Source organism: Brassica napus, chromosome A7, assembly GCF_020379485.1.
Source record: "Brassica napus cultivar Da-Ae chromosome A7, Da-Ae, whole genome shotgun sequence".
Classification (NCBI taxonomy): Eukaryota; Viridiplantae; Streptophyta; class Magnoliopsida; order Brassicales; family Brassicaceae; genus Brassica; species Brassica napus.
In genome coordinates this window covers 2,578,771-2,595,530 of record NC_063440.1, presented here as the reverse complement: position 1 = coordinate 2,595,530, position 16,760 = coordinate 2,578,771, and the positions used below count along the sequence as shown (strand labels likewise).

General features: G+C 34.0%; 2 protein-coding genes across 3 annotated transcripts; one reads left to right on the top strand and one right to left on the bottom strand.

The window, feature by feature from the left end:
* Window positions 1-9,410: 9,410 nt before the first annotated feature.
* On the top strand, window positions 9,411-11,799 carry LOC106447208 (ankyrin repeat domain-containing protein 2B). 2 transcript variants are annotated; one of them, XM_048737306.1, is made up of 9 exons: window positions 9,411-9,541; window positions 9,678-9,715; window positions 9,808-9,947; window positions 10,039-10,254; window positions 10,353-10,498; window positions 10,570-10,735; window positions 10,938-11,030; window positions 11,283-11,422; window positions 11,520-11,799. In XM_048737306.1, exons 2-9 carry the CDS (start codon window positions 9,688-9,690, stop codon window positions 11,617-11,619), a joined length of 1,029 nt encoding a protein of 342 aa, XP_048593263.1. In that variant the 5' UTR covers window positions 9,411-9,541; window positions 9,678-9,687; the 3' UTR covers window positions 11,620-11,799. The 2 variants fall into 2 exon arrangements, with proteins under 2 accessions (XP_048593263.1, XP_048593264.1); XM_048737307.1 differs by having other exon boundaries at window positions 9,468-9,600.
* A 2,140-nt stretch (window positions 11,800-13,939) lies between these two features.
* LOC125576707 (classical arabinogalactan protein 9-like) lies at window positions 13,940-15,392 on the bottom strand. Its single transcript, XM_048737305.1, has 2 exons — window positions 14,834-15,392; window positions 13,940-14,658 (listed from the first exon to the last, which is right to left on the bottom strand). The coding sequence occupies exon 2, from the start codon at window positions 14,656-14,658 to the stop codon at window positions 14,275-14,277; it is 384 nt and encodes a 127-aa protein (XP_048593262.1). The 5' UTR covers window positions 14,834-15,392; the 3' UTR covers window positions 13,940-14,274.
* Between the last annotated feature and the right edge of the window lie 1,368 nt (window positions 15,393-16,760).

Sequence of the window (16,760 nt, the reverse complement as noted above, 5' to 3'; positions counted from 1 at the left end):
TATTATATAATTTGATCTTTATATATATAAATTTTCCATATATTATATATATATTGTAAAATTAGTTTTGATATATTATTTTATATCAATTTGTATATTAATCTTAATGAATAAGATTTTATATTTAGGGTTGGCTTGACACAAATTTTGATGAGTAGTGTGATAGTACTAAACTAATGTTAATATTATATGCGAATGTGTCATGTTTTAGTATAGTAAACTTCGGTTAGTCAATCCGAAAGCATGCGTAAATGACATGTTTATATGGCCGGTTAATATATGTGAAACATATAACCAATGTCAAAATCCAGTTAATATACGTGTATGTTACACAGTATCTACGGATAAGGTATGTTCCTAATGTTTTATGTTAAATGACAAAAAATAATTAATGATAAAATATATACTTAGTTATTATCTCAATGGCATAGTTTGCAAATATTAACATAAATTAATGGTTAATTATAATTTGTACTTCAGTTTTGATAAATTAGATGTGTTTGGGTTTGATGGCACATATATCTTCAAAACAAAACTATACTAATGTTGTTGTGGTTATGTAATAAGAAGGAAAAATGATTGTTGACTACAAGAAGTATCGGCCAGCACATTGGTTAACCATGCAAATTAGATAAATGTATACTTAGCTACATGGAGTATATATTATGCATGACAACATCCCTCAACTTTATGATGTTATGTAGTTAACATCACGAGTTTAATTTCATATCAAAAAAATTATGTGTATGTCAGAGACCGTTTACATCTCTCGTTACATCAATTAAAATGTGACGTACCTCACGGTAATTTACTTAAATTAGATTTTGATCCATATTTTAAAAGCGTAAAAATATTTTTCACAAAATCTAATTTACAAAATCAATATGTTTTATAAATTATGATAAGTAGTGTTTTAACATTTTTATTTTAGTGTATCTTAAAACAATATAATTATATTATTTTTATTTACATTAAATATAAAATTTATATAAGATATTATTTAATTTATTTTTGATTCTTTTAATCTGTTTTGGTATGAATTTTTAATAAAATTTATGTAATTCATTTGATTAATTGTGTGATATATACTTATTTGATAAAACAATTTACCATAAAACTTCTTTGATGTCAATTTATTGACTCTAACATTTTATTTTTTTTAATATGAAATTCTTAAGTTAATGAATTATTTTATATATTTTTTCATAAACAAAAATTTCATTCATTTAAATTTAGTAGACCTTTCATATTAGATTCTTATTCTTTGATTTTTTTATTCTTAAAAGTATATAATTTGTAATTATATACACAAGATTATGTTTGGTTTAAGTTGACATCAAATAAGTTTTAAACAAATAAAATGTTAGAGTTAGTAAATTGACAGCAAATAAGTTTTATAATTAAAAAAGTTATCAAACAATTATATATCATACAATTAATCAAACGAATTACAAACTTTTTAGAAAAAGTTCATAAGATAACAGATTAAAATAATTAAAAAAAAAACAAAACAGATTAAATAAAAATAATAGAATTATATAGTTTTAAAAGACACTAAAACAAAAATGTCAAAACACTAAAATAAATTTTTTAAAACATTACTTATTAAAAGTTCATAACAAAACAGATTATATGAATAAAAATAATACAATTATATAGTTTTAAAGTACACTAAAATAAAAATGTTAAAACACTAATAAAAAAATTAGAGTTTTTTAATAAATATTCTTACGCTTTTAAAATGTGGGTGAAAATCTAATTTTAGTTAAATTATAGTCGGATCGATCATATTTTAATTGTTGAAACAAAATATTTAAACGATCTCTAACATTCACATCAGTTTTTGGATAAATGAAATTAAACTCGTGGTGTTAACTACATAACATCATAAAGTTGAGGGATGTTGTCATGCATAACATATAGTTCGTGTGGCTAAGTATACATTAGTTTAGTTTGCATGGTTAGCCATGTGGTGACCAATACTTCACGTAGCTAGCAATCATTTTTTCTAATAAGAATGTTTAAACAATTATTTTTACTGAATGTAAAATTAATTCAACCAGAAAAAATGTTTTACATTATATTTGTTGAGGATTTATCCTGTAATCTTGGCTCCATTCAATAATCATATCAAGCCTAAACAATCTAATTAACCGCAGAATCAAGTAAGAAAAAAATAAAAAACACACAAGATTTTGTTTATCCGGTGCTCACTGCACTTCTCCGATGTGGAGAAGCTTTTATATATCACCTGGGAGAAAATCAGGTCTCTCAACTATCCACTATAATCAATGTGATTATAGAGTACATCACTGGAGGTTCACTCGTCTTCTTCCTCTCTCGGTTATATATCTAACCCGACCCGAGTTACAAGTAGAATTAAGGAAGATGAACAAGACTATGAGACAAGATACACCGAGAACCTCCTCTCTCTCTCTCTCTCTCTCTTTCTCTCTCTAGCTCAATCTCACCAACCTGATCTCGAGCTCTCTCTCACCAACCTGATCTCTCTCTCTCTCCTCATCTCGAGCTCTCGCTCTATCATTTCGAGCTCTGGCTCCGTTTCTCACGAGGAAGACTACAATGAAGTGATGTATTGAATGAGAAATCATGTGAGGAGTGGCGAGATTGTGTTAATGAGAGCTTTAATGACAATGATTGAATGCAATAGAGTTTTATAACGGTGTAATGTTGCCGGATTGCAATAGCCTGTTAGAAGAACTTGAAGCGACACGGACGGCAGCTTCCACCAGATATTTGCCAGAAATGGTTGTTCCCCTCTACCCATTCGGAATTTTATAGTCGGTTAAGTCAACATAATCTTAACTTTGACGGCGTATCTAGACTGCAGTTCGTCGAACAGGTCTTGGAGAAGAAGACATTTTTGTGGACTAAAGTAATCTGTTTGGGAAGTCTTTCTCACCAATCGGTAGAGGCCTCAAATAGATTGCATCATAAATGATCTAAGTCCAATTCAGAATGGATTTTGGAAGTATGCGTACCTCTGAAAATAACTCTTGCCATCTGTTGTCTGCTTGTCAAAGTAGAAATGGGTGCCAGAAATTACGTATAGGAATAACTGACATGCATATGAAGTGAAGCTCAGTTATAGAGTGTTGTAGAGATTGTTTGATATCTAGTTAAGTAAATAAAAACATATAAGCAATCAGTCAGTTATCTGAAAAAACAACAGTCAAACATAGAAGTATTTCTACCTCCAATAATTTTTGGGTTTATGCTTGTTGCCACAATAACCTTTGGATCTACGCCGTAGCTTCGTACACTTGACTAAACCGATACATCCATGTACATGCGTAATGTTTGGACTGATATTAAACGTTTCATATTTTTTTTAATGAGAGAACATATGTTAATAAAGAAAGTTTTTGATGTGAAAATGAGACTGACATTTGAATTATAATCGTTCCCATAAAACTGCTTTTGCCGTGTGCTTCTTCAATGAGTGTCTGAACAAAAAAATAAAAAACAATCACAACATCATTGCGGAATTTGAATTCTCAAAATTAAAATACTTTTTATTTTCATAATTTTTCTTTGTTGCTCAAAATTTTCTTATATTTTACTTAGCTATTGTTTATTTATTTTTTATTTTTTCTTTGTTTTAATGTAAATATAACCTTTTAAGATTATCAAAATTTTAACTTTTAGTCACGTAAATTAAATGAAAAAAATATCTGACTACATTTATCACTTATTTACACAATCAAATTTTCAAAGCCTATAACGCATCCCAGTGGCGGAGGTAGAAAAAAATTCTAAGGGGGTCAATTTCGAAATTAGCATATATCACAAGGGTCATTTAGCTAAAATTTAGCTAAAATTTACCTAGGTTTTAAAAAATTATACATGTAAAAAAAAATTATAAAATCCACCTGGGTCATTTGACCCACCTGTCAACACTCTGTCTCCGCCATTGACGCATCTCACATTTAATGTGAGGTTGGTGTCTTAAGTGTTGACAGAAACACACACAAATAGACTAATCAGAGCTCACAAGACCAAAATTCAGGTAGAAAAATGTTCAAAAGTGTAACGAAACGTACCAACAGAAAACTTGTATTTAAGTGTTGATGTCTCTTTCTCCCAATGGTTCCATCCACGAATCTGAAAACACACACACCACCTAATTAAATAACAAAACGAAACTGAGATGTCAAACTATGAAGTATGAACAATTTAGTAAGTTACCTTTAACCTCCCAAGCATCATGGTTTAGAAGCTAACAAAAACGTGGAAAACAGTTAAGAAGAATATGAGTATATGCAACTGATGAAGTGCCTCGCTAGAGAAAAGGGGTTCATAATGAAACTTGATCCGAATATAAGAAGCAAAGAGATGAATCCAAGAACCATCAGCTCTGCATCTAAGAATCTTAGTAAAATTCATTGTTAATTGGCTAATGGATTTTTAAGCATGAATTCTGAGAATCTCATATATATCCCTGAGATTTTGAATGTTTTGGAATATGAGTAAAAATGTAGAGAATCCATCTTCCAATAACATAAATTGTAATAGAATCAAAGAATCAAAATATGAAGATTTAAAAATCCATTAACCAGTAACAATGAATTTTACTAAGAATTTAAGAATCCACTAACCAATAACAAAGGATTCTGGAAATTTTAAAAATATTTAGAAATCTGCCTCGCAATAAACTCCCTTAATTTTGATGCAAATAAATTTCAGTAGTAATGTTTGCATAAATTTTTATGTAAACATAACTGATGAATATTTAGTAATAAAAAATGCTTGTGGAATTATATATGTAATTATCACATTAATTTCTCCAGCACGTATTATGCATCTTCTTCGACTTCTTCTTATTTTTCTCGTTATCATTTCGTTTTTAATTAATGTTTTGCTACTGTATTCTTCGGCTTCTTCTTATTGTGTTAGTTTGAGATTAATACTAGGAACCTTGTGTTATTTTACCGGGTTTAGTATTAGTCAATTCTTTTCAATCATACTATTACATTATTCACTGTATTATTTTACTTAAATGAAAATACATTTTTTAAATCAAATTTCTCACATATTCCGTTAAATATAACATGTCCAATCTTCAAAGCCTAATTATTTATAAAGCATATATGGACATTTTTTTTTGTCGTCGACTTTTACAGACTCATATTGACTCTGTAAACCAAACTGGGTGATCTGCATCCATATGAACAACATAAGACGGTTGCATCCTAGCTTTACGGGCTAGACTCTCCACCATAGTGTTAAGCGTTCGTGGAACATGGATGATTTCTGATCGTGTGAAACTCTCCGTCAGGATCTTGTAATCTTCCAAATAATCTGCAAAAGCTGGTCATTCTTATGGTTCCGAAACCATCTTCACCAATTGAGAACAATCCATTTCAAATGTAACCTGAAATTGACGTAGGTTCCTCATACATTCCATTGCCCAGAGTAGCGCTTCCATCTACGCATGAAGAGGAGAGAGGCTAGCCCGAACATTCCTCACCCCTAATAAACCATTAAAACCCACTAGCGTACTAAGCCATCCTTGCCCGGAAAAGATATCACCATCTTTCCAAGAACCATCTGTAAAACACCATCTACCCGGAATTGTCGGCAAAAATGTAACCACAGTTCGTGGTTCTGTTTGCTGCTCGTTTAAAACCTGAGCCTCCGCCCAGAGTTTAGATTTTGTTTCTGCCAACTTGAGCGTATCCATGGGGTCAATATCCAAATTACTAAAAACTTTGTTATTACGACTTTTCCATTTGTACCATAGAATCCAGGCAAACTGATGATCCTCCATTTGTGGTAGAACTCACCAGAAGAGATGATCTATATTTGTTAAAAGCGGCTTTGTTGGAAACGCATCTGGGTTCGATGGTATCTTCGAAAGAGCCCAAACCTGAATCGCTGGAGAACATTCGAAAAAACATAATTTATCGATTCCTCATCAGCTCCACACCTGGCACAACAAATATCTCCTTGAATCCCTCTCCCTTGTAAATTTTTCTTAACTGCTATACTTCCTGTTACGAGTTGCCAGAGGAAATGTTTCAACTTTGGTGGACATTTTATTTTCCAGTAAAAAGCTTTCAATACGTCAACCGTGGGACCAATCAGAGGGGGTGGTCGTGCCCTATCTGGGTAAATCCTCTCTACCTGATATCCTGATTTAACTGTATATTTTTCATTTTTGGTAAATTGCCATCCATCACTATCTGTCCTCTGAGTTCTGCTCAGTGGTAGACTTTCTATGAGTTTTGCATCTTGTGGTTCCACCAAAGCCCGAATTGCCTGAGAATTCTAAGTACGCGAAGTGGAGTTAATGAGGGAGTCCACTGTAAGGTCCGGATATAAATTATGTTGATTTTTATTAGCTGGTCTCGGGCGAGTGGTTGGGAGCCATGGATCATTCCATACAGATATAGAAGAGCCCGTTCCCACCCTTTTGATTAGTCCTTTGCTTACCAGAGATCTAGCAGAGACAATACTCCGCCACCCATAGGATGGAGAATATGAGCGAATCGGTTCCAGGGGTGAAGCATTCCTGTAATACCGGCATTTAAAAACTCGGGCGAATAAAGTGTTTGGTTTCTCTATGAGACGCCAAAGCTGTTTGCCAAGCATCGCTGTATTAAAATCAGTGATGTCTTTAAACCCCAAACCCCCTTCTTCTTTATCAATACATACTTTGTCCCACGATTTCCAATGCAAACCCCTGGTACTTCCCCCTGGACTCCACCAGAATTGTGCTACCGCACTCGTCAACTTCGTTGCAGTTGCCTTAGGTAATCGATAGCATGACATCACATGATTAGGTAGGGCTGTGACCACTGATTTAATGATCACCTCTTTTCCTCCTTTTGTGAAAAACCGAAAAGCCCATCCGGTAACTCTACAATTTAACCTCTCATGTACAAAGCTGAAAACTTGTATCTTAGATCCCCCCAAATTTTCAGGCAGACCCAGATAAGAGCCCATTCCGCCTAAATTTTGAATCTCCAGAATATCCCTTAATTCATGTCTGGTCACTTCCTCAATCTTATGACCAAATTGAATCGATGACTTGTCAAAATTTATAAGCTGACCAGATACCTGCTCATATTCCTTCAAAATCCTAAGAATGGTTCGACATTCTTCTTTTTGAGCCTTACAAAAGAAAAGACTGTCATCCGCAAAAAGCAAATGAGATATTGATGGACATGCTCTTGCCACCTTCATTCCCGTTAACTGTTTCTATGCCTCTGCCTTTCTTATGTTTTCGATCAAAGCCTCAATGCAAAGAATAAATAAGTAGGGAGATAGAGGATCCCCCTGACGTAATCCTCTATGTGGAACAATGAGACCGCGCGGTTGTCCATTTAGTAGAATCCGATATTGAACTGAGGTTATACATTCCATCATTAATTTGATCGAGTGAGGGTCAAAACCCATCTTTTGAAGTAATGCCTTAGTAAAATCCCATTCCACTCTATCATACGCCTTACTTATATCCGTTTTAATTGCCATATACTTTCTTTGGCATGCTTTATTAGTTCGCAACCCATGAAACATTTCCTGCGCTATAAGAATATTATCCAAAATCAACCGTCCGGCCACAAATGCCGATTGAGTTTCTGAGATGAGCATGGGAAGATATAATTTCAATCTCTGACACAATACCTTCGAAATAATCTTATACCCTACATTACAAAGACTGATTGGTCTCAATTCCGTCATCCTTGTAGGTCTCTCCGTTTTTGGAATCATACATATATTAGTGCATATATGGACATTACAAGAGATTAATAATTACTATAGTTACGAATATATTTTATATGAATATGAAATCATTGTGTGGATTTCAATCAATTGTTTTCTATTGATTATTTTATTTAGTATATAAATATAAAAGAATTGATCAAGCATTATTACACTTTCTATAACTATAAAAATTAGCTACCATAAATTATTATTTGTAATATCATTTAGGTTATTTTGAAAGTGATAATAATTAGTTTTAGACTTACCTTTATTTTAGATCTAACTAAAATAACTAAAAAATATAAAAAGTTTCGTTCACTATATTATATAGTTTATAAATATAAAAAGAATTGATCAAAGTTATTATTCTTTATATAATTTCAACAATAAGTTCAATAAATAATTTTTTGTAATATAATTTTATTATTTGGCAAGTGATATTAAATGGTTCTAGTTTATTTTTTTAATTTTAAATCTAAAATAAAATAAATTAAATTAAAAATTATTGACCAAGCAGTTTATAAAAAATTTCTTTAAGAATTTACAAAATGATCAACATGTAAGAAAAAATCACTTAAGTGACTTCTCGTTTAATATATATGAGGATTTCTATTTTTATAAATGTTTTATAAACTCTTATAAATAATTTAAATTTATGATAAAATAATTTTGTAATCTATGATAGATAATTTTATAGTTTGTTTTATATAAACGACTTATAATACATATATGGACATTATAAGACATTAATAATTATTATAATATGTACTCTATATACGAATATAATGTTGTATATAAGAATATCATATCATTATATCAATTTCTATAAATTGTGTTCTGTTAATTATTTTATGTAGTATATAAATATAAACAGAATTAATAAAAATTATACATTTTCTATAATTTTGACAATTAATTACCATAAATTATTATTTGTAATATCATTTAGATTGTTTAGGTAATTGTTATTTATTAGTTCTTGACTTACCTTTCTTTATAGATCTAATTAAATAATTAAAACCTAAAAATCCATCAAGCAATCACATCAACACTAGAATAGCACAAGACTCTCTCCAAAAAATGACACATCAGATTTTTAAGAATATGAGAAAATGACGTGTCGTTAACTGAAAAAAATTGAGAAGCCAATGAAAACATTTTGTTTGTCCATGTCATTGCTTTGTGCTTTACCTTTTTGTTTTTTGAGCAAGTGCTTTATTATTCTTCGTTTATCATTGTCGACACTTCGACATTAGAGGTTTCAGTTACTGTCGGCGAGAAATAGAAGTGATAGTCTGATAGATGGTTAACGTCTAATCCAAGTCTTGATACTAGATTCTTCTTCGTCTCTGCTCAGATGTGATCTGTCAACTTTTCAGATATTATTATATTCCCTCCGTTTTATTTTAAGTTTCGTTTTGAGTTTATGCACATAAATTAAAGAAATAATTAATTTGTATATTTTCAATATAAAAATACAATTCTCTATACATCTAACCATATTTCAATCAATATAAAAATAAATTACTGAATCAAATTAATAAATTTTATATTGAAAGTCAAAAACAATATTAAAAATAACGAAAAAAAATTGTATAACAACACTTGATATTAAACGGAGGGAGTAGATACTTTACATAAATACCATCAATGGGCTTGGGTTTCGTGGCCCAAATATCACATAAAATTGAGGCCTTTAAACATAGACCCAAACTGCAACGTGGCCTTTTTGTCAACGCTCTTTCTCTATCTTTTCTTTTCGTGTGTGCCTCTGTTGCTTACTCGCTTCGACAGACAGACAGACAGACAGGTATCGCCTCCCTTCCCCCCCCCCCCCCCCCACACCTTCTCTTTACTTTGGATTTGTTCGTAAGGATCATCTCTCAATTCCAATCTGCAGATCTTCTCTTTTCGATTTTCTGATTTATTTTCTGTGAATTTTCTAGGGTTTAACCGATGGCTTCAAGTTCAGAGAACACTCGTGGTATTGACTGTTATCTCTGTATCTCAGATTCATTCAATTTGGTAGCTGTTTCGTTGTTCCTTGGACTTATAGATTAAATTGTTTTTGTGCAGATGAGAAAAACGATTCCAAGAGTAAGAGCCCTAAACAGGGATCTGGCTCAGGAGGTTCTCCTTCCCCTTCACCTTCACCTGCTGATTTTGGTATCGACTTCAATGCTTTTGATTTCTCTAGCATGGCCGGTATTCTCAATGTAAGCCCCTTTTCACTTTTCTTTTTTTCTTTGGTTTTGGGTATTGTTTGACTCTATAGTTGAAGTGGGTTTGGTTTGTTTTTGTTTGCAGGACCCAAGCATCAAGGAATTGGCTGAGCAAATTGCCAAAGATCCCACCTTTAATCAGTTAGCTGAGCAGCTTCAAAAATCTGTTCCAAGTGCATCATCAACTGAAGGAGCTCTCCCTAACTTTGATCCGGAGCAGTACATGGCTACAATGAATCAGGTTATGGGTAACCCTGAGTTCAGAACCATGGCCGAGAAACTCGGTAACGCCTTGGTACAGGTATAGCTTATTCTAGCTTCTTGTGAAATTGTTATTGTTGTTCTTGAGATCCTCTTGACATTGAATCTCTGATTGTGTTTTTTTTTGTTTTGTTTCAGGATCCACAAATGTCTTCATTTATGGAGGCTTTTGCTAACCCTGGAGCAACAGAGCAGTTTACTGAGCGTATGGCACAGATGAAAGAAGATCCTACCTTGAAACCTATATTAGCTGAGATAGATGCTGATCCTTCTGCCATGATGAAGTATGTGATGAAATTTGTTTTTCCTATCTTTCTTTTTAGAAATTAATCTCTGTGTGTGTGTGTGGTGCTAGGTACTGGAATGATAAAGATGTTTTGAAGAAGCTGGGCGAAGCAATGGGTATAGCTGTCGGAGCTGAGCAGAATGTTGCAGCTGAACCTGAACCTGAGGAGGCAGAAGAAGGAGAAGATGAAGAAGAGTCTATTGTTCATCAGACTGCTAGTCTTGGTGATGTTGAGGTAGTATTTTTTCTACGACTACTCTTGTGTTCTTAAGACCTTGCCTAGGAGCGGGTTTGAAGAATCCGTTCATCTGTTTTCATTCATCTGTTTCGTACGCAGCAGGCTCGAAGACCCGCTGTGGCTTTTATATTCTTTAATCAGGATTATTGCCTTAGTTTAACTTTGGAACTCGATGTGCTTAATTTCTTGAACCAATCAGGGTCTGAAAGCTGCGTTAGCATCTGGGGGTAACAAAGATGAAGAAGACTCTGAGGGAAGAACAGCATTACATTTTGCATGTGGATATGGGGAGGTATGTCAAATCTCTTGATACAAACTAGCAACAATCAAGAACCTTTTTAATTGTCACTGTCACATTATCATATTGCAAAGCAATCTATATGGCTGTACAAGCTAAGAGTTTTGCACTTGATGATTTATCAGTTTGGCTTCATTGATAAGATTATTTATTACACACAGACACAATTACATAATATTAAGTTACATGTTAGAAAATCTCCCGGTCTGAGCCTTAACTGTTATTGATTGATTTTTTTTTTTCTAGGTGAAATGTGCTCAAGTTCTTGTGGATGCTGGAGCAAATGTCAATGCAGTTGACAAAAACAAAAACACTCCATTGCATTATGCCGCTGGTTATGGACGGAAAGAGTGTGTAAGCCTTCTCTTAGAGAATGGTGCTGCAGTGTAAGTTTACCAAAAAATCTCAGAGTAGATTTGAAACAATTTTCTTATATGTTTCTATCAAACTCAAATGTTTTCTTTATTGTTGTATTGTTTCCAGCACTCTGCAAAACACAGACAGTAAAACTCCAGTTGATGTGGCAAAGCTTAACAATCAGCTCGATGTTGTTAAGCTCCTTGAGAAGGATGCTTTCCTCTAAGAGATTTGAGAACATGTCTTGTGGCTCTTCTGTGTTCTGTAATAGTTTCACAGGCCATTGCCTTCTACAACCTTCGTCTTGGTCTTTTTCAGTATTACCTTTGGAAAAAAAGAAAAATTAAGAAAGAGTAAATGGATATTTTCTTTTATGGTTTTGCAATGAAGTATTTTTCTTCTTGAATTTGTTCTTTATTTTCGTTTATAGGTTCTTTTTTCTTGTAAAAAGGGAAAAAAAAAAGACCTTCCCAGCAGATTATAGAAGAGAATCATGAGATATTAAGGCCCCTAATTTTAAAAATCAATAAAAATGATCTGAGATCAAAGGTTTATATGAAAATATGAAAATTCTGATAGTTTGAAGTCCGTTTCTAGGCCAAGGAAAAACCAGGACTTTTTTTTTTTTTTTTTTTTGACAACAAAAACATCTCCAGACTCATGTGGAAAAACCAGGACTTTAAAATACATTTCAGATACAACATTTATGTCATAAGTGAATTAAAATAATTGATAAAACAAATTATATTATGCATTATTACCTTTTCATCTTAATTGGATATGTGATTTCACATATAATATTTTATATTATTTCAGATATTTATCCTCTTATTTGTGATATGTTAAATTACATCTATTATTTTAAATTAAACAATGATTTTAATTATGTTAAAGTTGTATTATTATTTTCTTAATTTCATGCAGTTTATCATCCTCTTATATTTGTAAAAATATTTGTATAATATATTGTTTTACAAAAAATAGGGAACATAAATATTAAATCAGAGTTCACTACAAGAAAACATATTTTTTACGAGGGCAATATACGTTGTAACTTCGTCGTAAACGGGGTGTTACGACGAATGAACCGCGAAACACGTTTCGTCGTAAAACGCCCGTCGTAACCGACGTTTCGTCGTAAATGACTTGTTAAGTTTACGACGAAATATATTCCTCGTAAAGCGCAGGGCAGAGATTCGTCGTAAACGACACGTAAAATTTCGTGGTAAACTCCACGTAATGGATTCGATGTAAAGCACACGTAAACATTTTCGTTGTAACACCCTCGTAAATATTTCGATGTAAACTCCACGTAACATTTCGATGTAAAGACCACGTAAAATCTTCGATGTAAAAGACTCGTAATTATTTTCGACGGTAATCAGTTGTAAATGTTTACGTCGAGCCTACATCGACGTTTCGTTTTATAATATATTTTGAATATTATTTTTAACCTCAAATATATATATATATAAATTTGAATTTATTTAAAATTCTGAATTTTAAATAATTTTAATTTTAAAACGAAATATGAAAATAAAAAACATTTATAAAAAAGCATTTAAAAGTCATAATATTTAAATTCATAATACAAACCGAAAATATTAAAAAAACTACATATCATCGAAGTAGTCGGTGGGGTTGCTCGGCTGTTGACGGGTTGGATCGGACTCTTGGGGATCTCGTACTGGCAACCCAAGAGCGGCTCGTCTCTGACTCAACATTCTCTGCATAACCGGGTTTCCCACGGCCATCACGTCTAGCAAATCCTCAAGAGAGTCTAAACGAACCTGCTGGCTATCCATTCGAGCTTTCATCTGAGAAGTCTCTTCATCCCGTCTCGAAGTGTATGACGAAGTTGCCCTTGCAACTTGGTTAACGGAGCCTATACCGACTATTCGGCCCTTCTTTCTAGGAGCCAGCTATAAAATTAAAACATATATTAATATAGTTATTAAAAATAATGAAAAAAAAAATTTTAGTTGTACTACCTCTTCGAAGATTCGGTCGGCTTCTTCGGTGGACAATGTGACGGGTAATCCATCGGGAGACTCCTGAGTTAGTTGCGTCTCCCGTTCTTCAATCCGAGTAGCCACTGCTTGAGCGAGTTTCTCTGATGCAGGATCCACAAAAACTCCGTCGGATGTGGCGTGAGTCATCTTGAATAGGTCAGACAGAGATGGTAAGACTCCCGTCTTCTCCAACTACAAAAAAAAATATTAAAAGTTATATTAATTGAATATTTTAAAATAAATATTTAAAAACAAAACTTACAACGTCTAGACGGATGCCTGCATGTGGTTTTTGGCCGGTTCTGTGAAGCATGGGCAAATTACCATCTTTATCCTTCGTTCTTCGAGAAGCCGAGCACGAATTGGCCTTTTTGATCGAAGACGGGTGCTTCCAATAGGCGATGAGGCCATCCCACACATCCGTCGTGAGCTCAGTGGGCTTTCCCTCATACCCGTCGAGCTCCCACTTGTCCTTCCAATCGGAGACTGTGTTGCAGAGGCGGATCTTTGCTTTTGCAACGAATTCCGCCTTCACCATCTCGGTGATTCCCAAAGACCAATGCCACTTTTGCTGAAACACAAAAAATTTGAAAAAATTACAATTAATAATAATATTTAAAAAATATATACATATTTAAAAGTTAAAATTTAATTAAATTTAAAAATCTTACCGCAAACATTTTAAACCACGTGATCTTAACGTGATTTGGAGTCTTGCTCCAGTTCGGATATGCCCCGTCGTAGTAACCCTTAATCGTTTTCGAAACGCTCCGGCCAACACGGTTATTAGCCCCAAACCTGAAAGGAAAACAATTTAACCGTTAGAAAATAAAAATATTTTAAATTTTTATGTAATAAAAATTAATAACTTACCAATAAGTTCCTCGGGGTCTATCGGGGTCTAGAACATCCAAACCCTCTCGTCCGGGCTGGGCAAGCAAATCCTCTACCGTATATCTCGCGAATGGGGCATATGAAGGCACACGCAAATCCGGATGAACTGCACCTTCTGGGACAGGCTCAGGTGCAGCCGCTGGAGGAGGAGGTGGAGGCATATGCGGTGGAGGCATTTGCGGTGGAGGCATCTGCGGTGGAGGAGGACTCCAAGCAACTCTCTGAGAAGGCTGAGAGTCTGGAACTGCGGTGGAGGATGATGGACCAGAAGACGATGGACCGGAAGAAGATGTACCGGAACCATCGTCGCCAAACAAATCTCTATAACTAGGTGCTCTGGATTTTCTTCTAGGAGCCATCTAAAAAAAATTAAAATAAATTTTATCAGTTACGACATAATAAAAATATTATTCCGTTACCTAACTAATCACCTAAACTAATTACCTAACTAATCACCTAAACTAATTCCGTTACCTAACTAATCACCTAAACTAATTTAAAAAAAAAAAAAAGAGAGAGAGAGAGAGAGTTTACCTTAGAGAGAGCAAAGGAATTTGGGAGGAATGAGCGAGGCAGCCTCGCTCTCGGCGTCCCCTTATATAGATTAGGATTCGTCGTAAAATCGACGTAAATTTACGACGAAATTACCAGGCCCGCGTTTTTCCATTTACGACGAATTTACCAGGCCCGTGTTTTTTAATTTACGACGAAATTACCAGGCCCGTGTTTTTCGAGTTACGACGAAATTACCAGGCCCGCGTTTTTCCATTTACGACGAAATTACGACGCTTAACCCTAAACACCGAGAATGAAATCCCTAAACCCCAAAGTGACATATCATCTAACATCATATCTTATATCATACTACTTCTTACTCTTTCTTTTAGAAAATATTACAATAGAGAAATCCAACATTTGATACATATATTACATCACTCTAAATCGTTTTCGTTCTCATCACTATCATTACAATCATCATCGTCGCTTCTCTCGAACTCGTCTTCACGTGCTTCATCTGTCGCATCTTCGGGAATATCTTCATATTGAAAGTTTTGCGGGTCGATCAAAAGGATTTCATCAGTTGGTTGTTCTGGTACCTCAACTTCAGTGATAGCGTCTTCTTCTTGCAAGGGCGGTTCTTCTCCAACGACAATGCGTCCACGAGGTGTAACTTTGATAGCAGTTACCCAGTTTATCCCGGAAGTTCGAAGCCGAGGATAAGGAAGGAAGCTAACTTGCTCGGCTTGTGAAGCTAAAATGAAAGGCTCAAATTTGTTGTATCTTCTCCCAAAATTGACATCCACAACACCAAATTTGTTATACCGAATCCCTCGGTTCACAACAGGATCGAACCATTCACATTTGAAGAGGACGCATTTTAGCTTCAATAACCCCGGAAATTCCACTTCAATAATCTCCTGCAATATCCCGTAAAAGTCTGTTTCACCTTTCACACATATTCCGTAGTTACTCGTTGCCCGATGTCTCCCATACTCGTATGTGTGAAAGGTAAATCCTCGTGTGAAATACATAGGTGATGTGGTGACCTTTGCAACTGGACCTTGAACCAATTCATGAAACCATACGGGATAATAAGGATCGTCATAATCAACCTGCAAAAAACATATATATATTCTTAAACACTTACTTAATTAATATAATAGTATGAGATATATTACCTGTGATTTTAACCACTTGACAAAGTGCTTATCTTTACGTGTATCCACATCAGTTGCAGATATTCCTGGTATTGCTTCTTCAACTTGAGATACAAACATCCTGCAAATTGAACAAATAATCAAATCATACATAATTAACTTCAATTCATATAATTAACATTCACAAAAAAATTTACCTTTCAAAGTAACGGGTCATTGCATCCTCGCAGTTGAGCAGAATATAAGTGTGGGCACTATGTTTATCTTCTTCACATGACCACCATACTTCTTTCGTTTTACCACCAAACCGTCCAATTTCGCAGAAAATGTCAGGAACACCATCAATTGGATATGATGTCGGTACTCCACCATCATCATATCTTCTAGGAACTCTTTTTCTCGTACGAACAGTTGGAGCAAAGTAGTATGATGTGAAGTTAGATGTTTCGGCTGTCAAACTCCCTGCAACTATTGAACCTTCTACCTTTGCAAGATTTCTTGCTTTCCCCTTCAAATGTTTCATCTGTCGCTCATACGGATACATCCATCCGTTGTGAACAGGTCCACGAAGCAATGCTTCATACGGTAGGTGGACAACTAGATGCTCCATGACGTCAAAAAATGAAGGAGGAAATATCTTCTCCAGGTTGCACAATATGATCGGAATGTTCTGATGAAGTTGTTCGATGACTTCTTCTTTGAACGTACGTGTGCTAAGATCTCTGAAAAATGCTCCGATGGCTGTATATTTTAAAAGGAATCAAATTAATAACATTTCGTAACATAGGTATATATATAAATTT

Bases quoted from the DNA above. Each gene is read 5' to 3' on its own strand.
- LOC106447208 (XM_048737306.1), top strand. From the start codon at position 9,688: ATGGCTTCAAGTTCAGAGAACACTCGTG. The intron at 10,499-10,569 runs GTATGTGATGAA...GTGTGGTGCTAG, and splicing joins GATCCTTCTGCCATGATGAA to GTACTGGAATGATAAAGATG. The intron at 10,736-10,937 runs GTAGTATTTTTT...TGAACCAATCAG, and splicing joins CTAGTCTTGGTGATGTTGAG to GGTCTGAAAGCTGCGTTAGC.
- LOC125576707 (XM_048737305.1), bottom strand. From the start codon at position 14,658: ATGGCTCCTAGAAGAAAATCCAGAGCACCTAGTTATAGAGATTTGTTT.